Raw genomic sequence first — 14,580 nt, 5'->3', positions numbered from 1 at the left:
GTTACACCAGTGTTTCTTTTGAGCGTTGGTCGTTAACACCACCGATCTCGAAGATCTGTTACGAAGTTGGTGTGGATACCAGTAGAAGCGTCACGCTAGGGGCGCTCAATGTATGATTTAAAAAATTGCAGGTACATTTTATCTACTCCAATTCTACTAGTAGATCTTGAGATTAGTTTCATGAGTATGAAATTTTGAATTTCTATTCCTTTTACGCTTTCGTAGGCCCCGTGAAACTAGCAATGAGAGCCTTACGATATGTAAATAGAAAATAGGGCCTTAAGATAACATTGCTTAAAACTCTTGAGAAATTTCGAGAGTTTATCTCTTATTGATCGAGGTAAGAGGGATGTCGGTTCATTTATTGAGCCTTGAGAATATGTTTTTAAAGTTATTTAATGAAAAAAAAAGAAATTGAATAAATTCTAGAGGTATGAAGTGAATAAGGAAAAATATGCTAAAATATGGCACTTGTTGTCTCGAAGATGAGAATTGTATGAAAATAGTCACTCATTAAGATAAATGTTACTAGTTCAATTAATGGCATAACACGTTACTTAAAACAATTTATTTGTGTACGAATCCTAGTTCCACATGACCAGTCTGATCAAAGATGTTAATCATAGTGTTATATTCCCAATTCGCCATAGATCAAAAGATAATAAGAGTGTTATGTCTTAAGTCCACTCGGTTGGGCAGGCACAACCTTCTGATTAGCCCTGATGGGTTAATTACCATTTAACTGATTTCAAGCTCGCACGTTAGGCTGATCCTTTATTTTCCTTCTTCTTTCTAATAATCATTTTCTTATAGGTAAAATTTAGAAAATAGTGGAAACTAGATGATTGGCCAGTGTAATGCGTGAGTTAGGAACAATAGTAGAAAATCATTCTTTTTTTTCCGAATTGTTAGTGATTGAGAAAACAAGAACGCCTTATGGTTAAGATGTGCTATTAATGTACTCGGTCCACGATAATATCAAGCATGTTCTGTTACGTGAAACAATAGAAATTTGTAGTCGACTCGACTAATGTTTTACCCGAATGTCTTTTCCTCTCTACATTTTCTCTTTTTTAACTCTTCGGTAGGAAATCAAATAGGAAGAAGATGGAAATGGATATAACAATTGTTTATTCAATTTTTAAAATATTTTTATTCCAAAATAGATATAAACATATTCAAAGGGTTTAAAGAAATTAATAGCCAGTTAAAGCCCTTGAATTAAATGAGATGTGGCACCATAACATACCGCATTTGTTGTGTTTACATTGGTGGTTAATCCAAGACCAAGAGCCATTCAATGGGAGGTGAACTTCATCTTGCGTGGCGTCTTCTTATGTATTGACCTAACCTATAAATATATATAGATGTATATAGATTGATAATTATGCCGAATTGCATAGATTTGGAGCAAAAGAGACTCTTTTTTTCTTAAATTAATTCCCACAATAGTATTCCCCAAAATCTATTTCCCACTATAGACTTATGTTAATTTCTTAATTATTCATTCAATCCCTTAACTTTTTGATGTGTTTCCTTAAATCCTCTTGAAATAAGGTCTCTTATGGATTAGTATGAACGAATTATTTACGAGCTTGTTTTATACATACCCTTTAATTAAATTACCATGAACCTAAATTTTTTTAAAAAATTAGTAGAGCTTAAGCTTTGCACTAAGATCTATATTTTAAACATATATATAAAAAATATTTTTTTTTACATTTTGGATATTTAAAATATATTTAATGTACGTTGTTAGCTTAAGTTTTGTACTAAGGGCCTTTCGTTCGTTTGACCAGTCACTTGATGGGTGTCTTTTACGTGAGACTTTCAGGCATACGCTTAATGTATATGTTGATTGTTATGAAATATATATAATCGTAAGATTTATATTGTAAATAGATTCTTGTTTTTCTTAGGAAATACTTCATACGAAAGGATCTCGTGGCTTTTCAAATCTTAATAATATATCTTTTCATAATAGAAGTTCATGTCATAAAATTTTTCTAATAGATATTGTATGTAGATTTATTACTCTTATTCTAGATTTGCTACATTTTAAGTATATTTATTATATATTTTACATCAGTAATGTACTATTGAAGAATTTCTTGTTTATTAAAAGTTTATTTATTTTAATTTATTTTAATTTAAGTCGTAGAAAAAATATAAAACATTAGTAATGTCATCATAATCTTCGAGTATTAAATTTCTAAAAAAAATCATATAAGTCAAAGTTTTATAATATAAATATTGATGAAGAAGTTCATTCTAATAATGCTTATTATGTATAACTATCTATTATTTAAATTTAAATTAAATGGGTAAATTTATTTTCATATCTTTATCTATACTTTTATATGAAATGAAAATCACTTGCTTAAGCTATAATAAATTTTAATAAAACTTAAATTTTGATTCTTGGTAATCTATTTAAGAATGTCTAATGACAATCTCACAAATAATTCATTCATTCTAATAAATAAAAGAGTTTATTTCGGAAGGGATTTAAAATGAAACAAATAAAAAAGTTAAGGGAATGGTATAATAATTGAGAAAATAACATGAGTCTACTTTGGGAAGTAGATTTTAGGGAAGTCTATTGTGGGAATTAATTTTGAAAGGAAGAATACTTTGGTCTAAAACTCACTAAGACCAACTGGATTGATTCAAGCGGTTTGACGTTTGTTCCACTTAAGTAAGATCTCAGATTCGAGTTCTTGTGAATATAGAAAATTCACACTAAGAGAGTTTTATCTGTTAATAGGCCGATCCGACTCGACTGGATTAGTTGAGGTTTGATTGGGCTCTTGGATATTAAGGTTCTCTGAAACTCAATTACATGTGACTGTTTTTGCTGAATGTGAATGATTAGAAATTGTCTTTGACTTTTGAAATTATTACCATCTATGCCATTCACTGTTATTTTCGAACTATGCAGGTGGCATGGTCGGTCGACGCAAATAGCAATGCTCATAATTAGCGTATACTATTTTATGCAATAATGATCTTATTATTGGTAACAATTGCATTTATCATTTATATATATATGTTTTCACAGGCATACATTAAATTTAAGGAAAAAGAGCATCATATAGTATACATCTTTTTTCAATTTTCACCGCCTCACTTTTTTTTTTGGTAAAGGGGAGTCGAAGCCCTCAATGAAAATTAAATTAACTTACACAGTAGAAAGATAGAGAAGTCCCATTAATATTTTGTACAAAAGATGTGAAATGCCCTCCAATGGGGTGTTGAAGTAGTGGATCCAAGACAAACCCAATGATTTTTGAGCTAGCCAATTTGCAATGGTGCATATGCGGCCCAACTTGGCATTTTTCTTACATTAGTTAAACGACATGCTAGATATGATACAAAAATCGCTAGGGTGCTATTTTCCCAAATTTAAAAGGCATACTGATGCGATAAATGCTCGACACAGGAGCAAAAACATCTCATAGTAAGACATTAGAAAACTTATTTTAATAACTTAACAATAGATGTTTGAACGTTTACATTCTGTTTGGTTTGTCGATTATGTTTTTAAAATTTTATCTTTAACTTTAAATCTACTCACTACACAATAAAAATCAACAACACAATTATTACGTTTCACTTTTTCTTTAATTTTTTTAACCATTTAATTTAATTTTTAATAGTAAATTCTTTCAACTATTCATTACTTTTTTCAGAATTTAACATAATAATTATTTTCTCTCAACTATTTATTACTTTTTCGCACTTTTTCTCATAATTCAACAACACAATCATTACAAATCAATTAAAATCGAAACTCGGATCTACTTAACTTTAAAACCAAACCAACCATTAATTTAATTTCAGCATATTTAGAAAATAACATACCAAACACCTCAACAGCTTTTGAGAATTAACAATTATTTTTCAGTAATTCATTTTTAGCACTTCTATTTCAGTAATATTATTCACAAACCTAGTCTAAAAGAAATTAAAAATAAATAAATAAATAAGCCAAACCCTTAAGAATAGTGAGGGTGGCTGGTTTCCGGAGGGTCACCACCACTAGAATGAGATTGTTGGTGCCTCTTAAGGTTGCCGACGCTCTCATCCCAAAGGTGGTAGTCCGGGCGAGGCCATTGTCCACTGAGAATTACCCTGATTGAAAAAAATAGGGTTTTAATTATTGTGGATGGTGGATGGTGGTTGGGTGTGGTTGTCGATCACCTCAGGAGCTGCCAACAGCCTCATCCCAGTGTGTGGTGGCTCCAGCGAGTCGACAATCAGCCACCCCCGATAGTTCACTCTATAATTCGCAAATGTGAAAAAAAAAAAGAAGTAATGGGGCTATTGATCCATTGCATATAGATGAGAAGGTTGCTATTCACTGTGGTCGTGCTGCCGCCTGTGCGGGCAAAAATTGCTGCCCCTAATAGAAAGTCTTCAATTATCGGCGGCGATTGGCTCCACCGCTTACCCAAAGCCAAAAAAAGAAAAAAGAAAAAGAAAATATTATACGATATAATATGCGTTAAATTAAGGGAATTTATCATTTATCTTTTTTTTTACTTGCCCTTTTCTTTCTTTTTTTTTCTAATTTTATTTTTTTCTGCGCAGGAATCAAGCTAAGTCCGTATACCCCGCGCTTTATATCATATACATATATATATTAGGTTTGTATATATATACTCTCCTCGCCTTCGTTCCGGTTCCCGATTGGATCTCAATTTCTTATCCAGGCAAGGCGGCTATGGCAGAAACGCGTTCTCCCCACGGTAATGGCTTCAAGAAGACGGCGGTGCACGAGCAGACTGACCTTTCCCATGGAGGCAAGGTATGTATCTAATGGTTAACGTTGATTCTGATACGTCATACATATATATTTATACAGTTCGCAAATTTTAATCAACCCTGAGTTGTCAATCACGTTGTTTTATTGGTCGTTCGTTCGTTATTCTTCTTCTTCTTTCGTCTGATCTGATGATAAAATCATTATCAATCGATCGTCTTAGGTTGAGGTGATGGACGTTTCCGATCTCCCTCCCTTTGGTGATGGCCGCCTCAAGACCATGACGCCCGAGCAGGAAGAGCTTTACGACAGACAAGTCGCCGAAAGCGATGTATGTATCAAATATTTGATACTGATTCCGATACGTTGTGTTGATGTTTGCGAATTTTGATCAAGTCTAAATCAATCGATCAATCGATCGAAGGTTAAGTTTCTTCGTTATTGTTGTTTTTACTCGTCTGATGATAAAATCATTTCCGATTGATCGACCGTTCTTCCGTTTAGGGTTTCGAGGTTGGTGATTTTGGGGATGTTGTGGACTTCATGATTCGACCTCTGCCGGTAGATGATGAACTGAGGGGCAGAGATTACTACGTTATCACCATGGATAAAGTTGTTGAGAACTACAACTCTAACAGCATCAATGTAAGTGATTCATTCCTCCACACATCCCTGGCTTTATCATGTCTCCTAATTCCTCTCAAGCCATATATTCCGACCTTGAAATTAACAATCCATCCGATCTTGCTCTGTGATTTTATTCATATATAGATTTGATATATATTATACATACAGTTCTCTGAAGTCTGGAACTGTGATATATATTCTGCTTTGTAGGCCACAAAAATATGCGATCCCTATATTCTGAAGTTAAATATCGACATTGGAGGAGGTCCTATGCTTTATATTACTTTCTCGGCCCGTGATATTGTCGATGACAATGCTGCCGGCGATGCTGCTGAGCCGAAAGTTTATCGAGCGAAGGTGTTGACGATATTTCCAGTTCATAAATCTGTTGTCTTCTTCTGCAGGTTCAAAGGTTTGTTCACTTCACACCTTCCCAGCTACTCCTCGGCCCCTATGTTGCCCCGATGACCAGACCATATTTCATTAATCTCACATATTCCCGTGTGCAGAGCCTCTCTTTTTCATGTCTAGTTCTAGATAGATGTTAATTAGATCCATTGATGATTGACCGATCGACTTGTGAAGCTGTCTATCTTATCTACCTATCCTCGGAAAATTAATTTGTGGTCATAGGCGAGCTTAATTAATTAGGTTGCGTTTGGTTTCATAGTAGGATTTTAAAATCAGATTTTGATTTTGATTTTGAGAGAAATAAATGGGACCCACCCTTTGACTTTGTATGAGTTATGTTGTTTTGTTGTGGAAAAAAGTGGTATAAATGAGACCCACTCTTTGACTTTGTATGAGTTATTTTATTTTGTAGTGAGAAGAGTTAAGTTAGAATTGTGATTCTAAAATATTATTTTAAAACCAGACAAGCCCTAATAGTGTGGCAGATTTCATAATAATCTGAGTTTGAATGGGCGGTCAAGAGCTATACTATAGTGGCGGCAGCTCGGTCTTTATTGCAAAGATTGTTGGTTGGTTGTCAGTGGAATACATTGCACACAAGTTACCTTGACGTATATATTTTGTATTGAAAGCTGATGTTGCTTGCTCGTTGCTGCTCCTTTGCTGTTGATCTGTGCAGAAACATTGTCAGAATGGGAGAGCAGAACCCGTGGAAAGGCACCTTCTGAAGCCTCCTGCTGATCATTGAAGAAGATTGGGTGGGAATGCCCCCATAATGAACTTTGTTTTCGTCTAGCTCGGTTTTGTAGAACTTCCGTTGCACGGTTAGAAAGGTTCTGTTATTGTCCAAATTGTGGGGCTTGAATTTGTGTCGGTACTCGTGTTTTTTTGATCTAATGAATGTCCCGACACTTATTTAACAAAAAGAAAAAGAATTTCTAGCTCGTTTTCACATGATTCATTCATAAAAACTACTTTATAGAATCTTCTAGTTGAGCTTTAACATATATCTATTGATGGATATGTAAGGCTTTTTCGAGTGGCTGCGCTAACTCTTGATCTCAATCTCGTCTGCCAGCTACTAAAAATGTTGAAACCCCCGGCCAAGGTGCTATGGGCCCCTTTGACGCCCCAAATGCAGGGCTTCCTCATAGCTGGCCCCCCAACGACAGCATGTCCTTGGGCTCTTCTCATAGTACACCAGCATGCCAAAAATCATACACCATAATGGGATGTGATAAAGAAGGCACGCCACCTAGTCTACGATCGTTTGACATACTACTGTCAGTCAATTAGGAAATATATAATGAAGGGAAAAAAAGGTAAAAATAAAAAATAGTCCTACAAGATTGATTTTCAATCAATTTTAACAATTTTAGTAAGAACGAACTATTTTCAAGTTTGTTTTATACATACCCTTTGATTATATTACCATGAACCAAAAATTTAAAAGAAAAAAATTATTAGAGCTTAAGCTTCGCACTAAGATTTATATTCATTTTGAATATTTAAAATATATTTAATAACAATCAACATATACGTTGTTAGCTTTAGTTTTGTACTAAGATTGCCTTTCGTTCGTTTGACTAGTCGCTCGATGGATGTCTTCTATGTTAGAATTTCAGGCATATGCTTAATGTATATGTTGATTGTTATGAAATATGTATAATCATACGATTTATATTGTAAATAGATTCTTGTTTTTTCTTAGGAAATACTTCATATGAAAGGATCTTGTGACTGTTCAAATTTTAGTAATATATCTTTTCATAATAGAAGTTCATGATATAAAATTTCTTAAATAGATATTGTATGTAGGTTTATTACTCTTATTCTAGATTTGCTACATTTTAAGTATATTTACTTATATATTTCACATCAATAATGTGCTAATGAAGAATTTCTTGTTTATTAAAATTTTATTTATTTTCATTTTTTAATCTAAGTCGTAGAAAAAATATAAAACATTAGTAATTTCGTCATAATCATCTAGTATTAAATTTCTAAAAAATACAATCATAAAATTCAAAATTTTATAATATAAATATTGATGAAGAAGTCCATTCTAAAAATGATTATTTGTATATCTATCTATTATTTAAATTTAAATAACATGGGTAAATTTATTTTCATATCTTTGTCTATACTTTTATATGAGATGAAAATCACTTGCTTAAACTATAATAAATTTTAATAAAATTTAAACTTTGGTTCTTGGTAATCTATTTAAGAATAAGTCTAATGACAATCTCACAAATAATTCATTCATTCTAATAAATAAGAGAGTTTATGGAGGAAAGGATTTAAAATGAAACAAATTAAAAAGGTAAGGGACTGGTATAATAATTGAGATTTTAGGGAAGTCTACTGTGGGAATTAATTTTGAAAGGAAGAGTACTTTGGTCTAAAACTTAATAAGACCAACGTGGATTGATTCAAATGGTTCAACGTTTGTTTTGCTTAAGTAAGGTATCAGATTTGAGCAGTTGTGAATGCAGAAAATTCATTCTGAGAGTGTATTATTCGTTACTGGCCTGACTTGGCTTCACTAGATAAGTCGAGGTTCAATTAGGTTTTTGAATACACTCCGTTTGATTTTACAATAACGTTTTTAAAATTTTAACTCTAACTTTGACTCTATTGACTACACAATAAAAATCAACAAGACAATTATTACTTTTTCCTTTTTATTCAATTTTTTAACCATTCAATTCAATTTTTAATATTAAATTCTCTCAACTATCCATTACTTTTTTCACAATTCAACACACACAATCATTATTTTTTCTCAACTATTCATTACTTTTTCACAATTTTTCTCATAATTCAACAATGCAATCATTATAATCCAAATAAAATCAAAAATCAATTCTATTTAACTCTAAAATCAAACACACCAAGTTCTCTAAAACTCAATTACATGTGACTGCTTTTACTGAATGTGAGTGATTAGAAATTGTCATTGACTTTTGAAATTATTACCGTCTATGCCATTCACTCTTATTTTCGGCATATGCAGGTGGCATGCTCAGTCGACACAAATAGCAATGCTCATAATTAGTATATAATATTTTATAGATTAATGATCTTATTATTGGTAGCAATTGCATTTATCATTTATATATATATATATTTTCATAGAAATACATTAAATTTAAGAAAAAAGAGCATCACATAGTACACATTTTTCTCAATTTTCACAGCCTTACTTTTTTTTTTATTGGTAAAGGGAGTCAAAGCCCTAAATGAAAATTAAATTAACTTACACAGTAGAAAGATAAGAAAGTTCCATTAATATTTTCTATAAAAGCTGTGAAATGCCCTCCGGTGGGGAGTTGAAGTAGTGGATCCAAGACAAACGCAATGATTTGTGAGCTAGCCAATTTGCAATGGTGCAAATGCGGCCCAACTTGGCATTTTTCTAACGTCAGTTAAACAGTATGCTAGATATGATACAAAAATCGCTAGTGTGCTATTTTCTTAAATTTAAACAACATATTGACGTAACTGATATTCGGCACAGGAGCGGAAACATCTCATAGCAAGACATTAGAGAACTTATTTTAATAACTTAACAGTAGATGTTTGGATGTTTAAGCCCCGTTTGATTTCAGAGTTTGATTTTAGAATCATGATTTAAATTTTAACTCTACCAACTACACAACAAAAATACACGTTTTCCAAGTCAAATTTATAATACAATCTCATTTTTCCTTTTCCACAATCAAAATCAAAATTACTTTAACTCTGAAGCCAAATGCACTCTTATAAACTCTCATCTTGATTTTAAGCAGTAATATAGTTAGAGTAAACTGTCATTTTGGTCCCCAGTGTTTTGGCTAGTCATTAGTTTTGTCCTTATAATTGAAAGTCATCAATCAAGTCCCTACTATTTGATAAACCCCATCAATTTAGTCCTTCCGTCCACTTGCCTTAAAGGAAAAATCAACAGTGCCAGGCTCACGTGCCATGTGGCGCCCTATTAATGGCAGGAGATAAAATAAATAATAAATCAAAAGCTAATAAAAAATAAATAATTAAGTGTGCATTTGGGAGTGCGTTGGTTCTCCCAGAACGCCGTTTTGCTTGGGGTTGCTTTTGAGGTAGCATTTTCCACCGCAAACGTTTCCGCCATCGCCAAAATTAAAAGCAGAAAGGATATTGATTATGGGATTTGCTTCTCTCACCGTAGCTATATTCTTGGTAATTACCCAATTTTCTAGATTTTACATTCATTCTCAACTCCTTTTGTTAACCTTGGTGTTCCATTCATTATCAAATCGATCTAACATTGTCAATCCCCCCCCCCCCCCCCCCCCCCCCCCAATTCTTGATGGATACGCCAACTATCATCACTATTTCTTTAATTCATGTAGTATAAAGAATCCATTTTTCATTTTATTAAATTTTATGTGTGAATTTATTGAGACATATCCTTTCAGTTGGAATAATTTTTCCTACAATCATTGTTATTCCAATTTTACATATTATACATACATATATTATTTGCGTAATTTATTGTTTTACTAGATATACTTTTTTTTTACCATGTGTGCCTTGATATCCAAAAGTCCAGCGAATCCTGACTAGTCTAATTTGAGCCGATTTGACTCATTAAATGGTAAAAACTCTTTTAATCAAAGATTTTTTTCATTTCCAAGACTTGGACCTGAAACCTAAAATAAGCGTCGAATCGCTTGAACCAAGTGTATCTTGTATGCTTTTATGCTATTGATAAATTTTTTTACTTAAAAAGATAGTCATTTTTGTTGTACTTACTAGTCATTTTATCTATTTCAACAGTCGCAAAATAGTTTGCCAAACACCTTTTTATTTCATTACTTCAGTTTCAGTAGATTTAGAAAATAGCATACCAAGTACCTCAACAACTTTCGGGAATTAGCAATTATTATTTAGTAATTCACTTTTAGCACTTCTATTTCAGCAACATTACTCTCAAACCCAGCCTAAAAGAAATTAAAAATAAATAAATAAAAGAGCTAAACCCCCAAGAATAGTAGGGGTGGCTGGTTTCCGAAGGGTCACCACCACCACTAGAATGAGATTGTTGGATGTGGTTGTCGGTCACCTCAAGAGCTGGCAGTAGCCTCATCCTAGTGTGTGGTGGCTCCCGGTGAGTCCGCGACTCAACTACCATCGAAAATCAACCACCCCTGTCAGTTTACTCTATAATTCGCGAATGTGAAAAAAAAGAAAAGGTAATGGAGCTATTGATCCATTGCATATAGATGAGAAGGTTGCTATTCACTGTGGCCGTGCTATCGTCTATGCACGCAAAAATTGCTGCCCCTAATAGAAAGTTTCCGATTATCGGCAGCAAGCGGCTTCACCGCTTACCCTAAGCCCAAAAACAATTATATGATATAATATGCGCTAAATTAAGGAAATTTATCTTCTTTTTTTTGCCCTTTTCTTTTCTTTTTCTTTTTTTTTCCCGCTCAGGAATCAAGCTAAGTCCGTATACCCCGCGCTTTATATCATATACATATATATATTAGGTTTGTATATATACGCTCTTCTCGCCTTCGTTCCGGTTCCCGATTGGCTCTCAATTTCTTATCCAGGCAAGGCGGCTATGGCAGAAACGCTTCCTCCCCACGGTAATGGCTTCAAGGAGACGGCGGTGCACGAGCAGACTGACCTTTCCCATGGAGGCAAGGTATGTATCTAATAGTTAACATTGATTCTGATACGTCATACATATATATTTATACTGTTCGCAAATTTTAATCAATCCTGAGTTATCAATCACGTTGTTTTATTGGTCGTTAGTTCGTTATTCTTCTTCTTTCGTCTGATCTGATGATGAAATCATTATCAATCGATCGTCTTAGGTTGAGGTGATGGACGTTTCCGATCTCCCTCCCTTTGGTGATGGCCGCCTCAAGACCATGACGCCCGAGCAGGAAGAGCTTTACCGCAGACAAGTCGCCGAAAGCGATGTATGTATCAAATAGTTGATACTGATTCCGATACGTTGTGTTGATGTTTGCCAATTTTGATCAAGTATAAATCAATCAATCAATCAATCAATCAATCGAAGGTTAATTTTCTTCGTTATTGTTGTTTTTGGTCATCTGATGATAAAAACATTTCCGATTGATGGACTGTTCTTTCGTTTAGGGTTTCGAGGTTGGTGATTTTGGGGATGTTGTGGACTTCATGATTCGACCTCTGCCGGTAGATGATGAACTGAGGGGCAGAGATCACTACATTATCACCTTGGATAAAGTTGTTGAGAACTACAACTCTAACAGCATCAATGTAAGTGATTCATTCCTCCACACATCCCTGGCTTTGTCATGTCTCCTAATTCCTCGCAAGCCATATATTCCGACCTCGAAATTAGCAACCCATCCGATCTTGCTCTGTGATTTTATTCATATATAGATTTGATATATATTATACATACAGTTCTCTGAAGTCTGGAACTGTAATATATTCTGCTTTGTAGGCCACAAAAATATGCGATCCCTATATTCTGAAGTTAAATATCGACATTGGAGGAGGTCCTATGCTTTATATTACTTTCTCGGCCCGTGATATTGTCGATGACAATGCTGCCGGCGATGCTGCTGAGCCGAAAGTTTATCGAGCGAAGGTGCTGACGATATTTCCAGTTCATAAATCTGTTGTCTTCTTCTGCAGGTTCAAAGGTTTGTTCACTTCACACCTTCCCAGCTACTCCTCGGCCCCTATGTTGCCCCGATGACCAGACCATATTTCATTAATCTCACATATTCCCGTGTGCAGAGCCTCTCTTTTTCATGTCTAGTTCTAGATAGATGTTAATTAGATCCATTGATGATTGACCGATCGACTTGTGAAGCTGTCTATCTTATCTACCTATCCTCGGAAAATTAATTTGTGGTCATAGGCGAGCTTAATTAATTAATAGTGTGGCAGATTTCATAATAATCTGAGTTTGAATGGGCGGTCAAGAGCTATACTATAGTGGCGGCAGCTCGGTCTTTATTGCAAAGATTGGTTGGTTGTCAGTGGAATACATTGCACACAAGTTACATTGACGTATATATTTTGTATTGAAAGCTGATGTTGCTTGCTCGTTGCTGCTCCTTTGCTGTTGATCTGTGCAGAAACATTGTCAGAATGGGAGAGCAGAACCCGTGGAAAGGCACCTTCTGAAGCCTCCTGCTGATCATTGAAGAAGATTGGGTGGGAATGCCCCCATAATGAACTTTGTTTTCGTCTAGCTCGGTTTTGTAGAACTTCAGTTGCTGGTGCACTAATTAGTTGGCTTTGTAGGCCTTTGGTTTGCCGGTGAACTAATAAAGTAGACGTATGTGTTGCACCGTTGTTGATATAATTCGTTTTTAGGTTGGCTGGAATTGTGTTGTGAGGGAGGATGGATAGAGAGCGTCGTCTACTTGTTCCTTCATGATGTTTACGTATCTTTTCACATGAATTTCTAGCTCCAAGTTGGGCCTGCGTGCTTATGAACGATTAGAAAGATTCTGATATTGTCCAATTTGTGGGTACTCGTGTTTTTTTGGTCTAATGAATGTCCCGACACTTATCCGACAAAAAGAAAAAGAATTTCTAGCTCGTTTTCACATTATTCATTCATAAAAACTGCTTTACATAATCTTCTAGTTGAGCTTTAACATTTATCTATTTATTTGTCCCTTCCTCTCTCCTCCTTTCCCTTCTCTTCTCTTTCTTTCCCTTCCCTTCACTTCCACACCCCCTGCATGAATTATATCCAAACAAAGTGTAGTAAATCATTCATCAATCAATCGTCAGGGTTCCGAGGTTGATGATTTCAAGGATGTTTTGGCATACTTGAGGGCACCATACCACAACTTTTGGTTCTTTTCCGTTTATAAATGCATATCAACTCTAACCGGATGTAACTTTTCAAAAGAAAAAAGTGATTTCATTTACTTCTTAAAAATGATTATCACGCGTTGTTAAAGATAATGACGTATTATTGCAAAGAGATAAATGCAATTTGTCCCTGAAATATGGGGTTATTTAGATTTGTCGCCGAGCCTTCAAAATTTTGCAATAAGCCACTCGACCTAAGTGAAAAATAAACATTGTGACCCCTCTCACCAAAATAGACTTTTCTTTATTCTATCCAAGAGGCCAAATTCTGGAACATCTTTCTTTGGCATTGACACTCTGATTGGAGTGTTCTTAGTGTCTTCGCGGACCTTGTGCAAAGTACTACAACTTCGAATCAATTCGAAGTTCGAAATAATAAAGAATGACATTAAAAATAAGGTCAAACTTCGGAATTTGTCACAAAACCAAAAACTTTACTATGCAATAACTCTTAAATTGCTCAATGAAATTCAGCATTGTAAAAACCTATAACTTCCTTACAACCTTTGACGTCTAATCATATAAAATGTGAGGCCGAAAACAATATATTCAAGATTAATCACCATTGATACCAAATTTCGACCTTTTCTCCTTTTAGGTCAATGGTAATTCTCTTGTATATTATTTTTTACTTTAAATTCATATAAGATAAGACCTTAAAAGTCTTAAGAGAGTTATAAGTCTTTACAATACTTAATTTCAATAAGCAGCTTAGGAGTTATTGTATAACAAAGTTTTCGATTTTATGAAAAATTCAGATTTCGGTCTCTCTCTTTTTATGTTATTATTAATTGTTTTGAACTTCCAATTGATTCTAAGTTATAGTACTTCTCACAAGGTTTCCAAAGACACCAAAAGCATCCCAATCAAAGTCCTAACGCTAGAGAAAGATGTTCTTGAAGTTGATC

The 14,580-nt window shown here is 34.1% G+C and overlaps 2 protein-coding genes across 3 annotated transcripts; both read left to right on the top strand.

Annotated features, from left to right (window-relative positions):
• Positions 1–4,621: 4,621 nt before the first annotated feature.
• LOC116194862 (UPF0725 protein At4g28920-like) lies at positions 4,622–6,757 on the top strand. 2 transcript variants are annotated; one of them, XM_031523769.1, is made up of 5 exons: positions 4,622–4,810; positions 4,989–5,096; positions 5,270–5,410; positions 5,603–5,749; positions 6,483–6,757. In XM_031523769.1, exons 1-5 carry the CDS (start codon positions 4,727–4,729, stop codon positions 6,549–6,551), a joined length of 549 nt encoding a protein of 182 aa, XP_031379629.1. In that variant the 5' UTR covers positions 4,622–4,726; the 3' UTR covers positions 6,552–6,757. The 2 variants fall into 2 exon arrangements, with proteins under 2 accessions (XP_031379629.1, XP_031379628.1); XM_031523768.1 differs by having other exon boundaries at positions 5,603–5,804.
• Positions 6,758–11,323: 4,566 nt separating this feature from the next.
• LOC116194986 lies at positions 11,324–13,305 on the top strand. The gene is made up of 5 exons (XM_031523929.1): positions 11,324–11,483; positions 11,659–11,766; positions 11,948–12,088; positions 12,279–12,480; positions 12,922–13,305. Exons 1-5 carry the CDS (start codon positions 11,400–11,402, stop codon positions 12,981–12,983), a joined length of 597 nt encoding a protein of 198 aa, XP_031379789.1. The 5' UTR covers positions 11,324–11,399; the 3' UTR covers positions 12,984–13,305.
• Positions 13,306–14,580: the final 1,275 nt, after the last annotated feature.

Source organism: Punica granatum, chromosome 2, assembly GCF_007655135.1.
Source record: "Punica granatum isolate Tunisia-2019 chromosome 2, ASM765513v2, whole genome shotgun sequence".
NCBI classification, from domain to species: Eukaryota; Viridiplantae; Streptophyta; class Magnoliopsida; order Myrtales; family Lythraceae; genus Punica; species Punica granatum.
The sequence above is the reverse complement of the archived record's forward strand: the minus strand, read 5'-3'. Positions and strand labels throughout refer to the sequence as shown.

Excerpts from the sequence above, each read along its gene's own strand:
- LOC116194862 (XM_031523768.1), top strand. The coding sequence starts at position 4,727 with ATGGCAGAAACGCGTTCTCCCCACGGTAATGGCTTCAAGAAGACGGCG. Across the intron at positions 5,097-5,269 it reads GACAAGTCGCCGAAAGCGAT|GGTTTCGAGGTTGGTGATTT; the intron begins GTATGTATCAAA and ends TCTTCCGTTTAG. Across the intron at positions 5,411-5,602 it reads ACAACTCTAACAGCATCAAT|GCCACAAAAATATGCGATCC; the intron begins GTAAGTGATTCA and ends TCTGCTTTGTAG.
- LOC116194986 (XM_031523929.1), top strand. The coding sequence starts at position 11,400 with ATGGCAGAAACGCTTCCTCCCCACGGTAATGGCTTCAAGGAGACGGCG. Across the intron at positions 11,484-11,658 it reads ACCTTTCCCATGGAGGCAAG|GTTGAGGTGATGGACGTTTC; the intron begins GTATGTATCTAA and ends CGATCGTCTTAG. Across the intron at positions 11,767-11,947 it reads GACAAGTCGCCGAAAGCGAT|GGTTTCGAGGTTGGTGATTT; the intron begins GTATGTATCAAA and ends TCTTTCGTTTAG.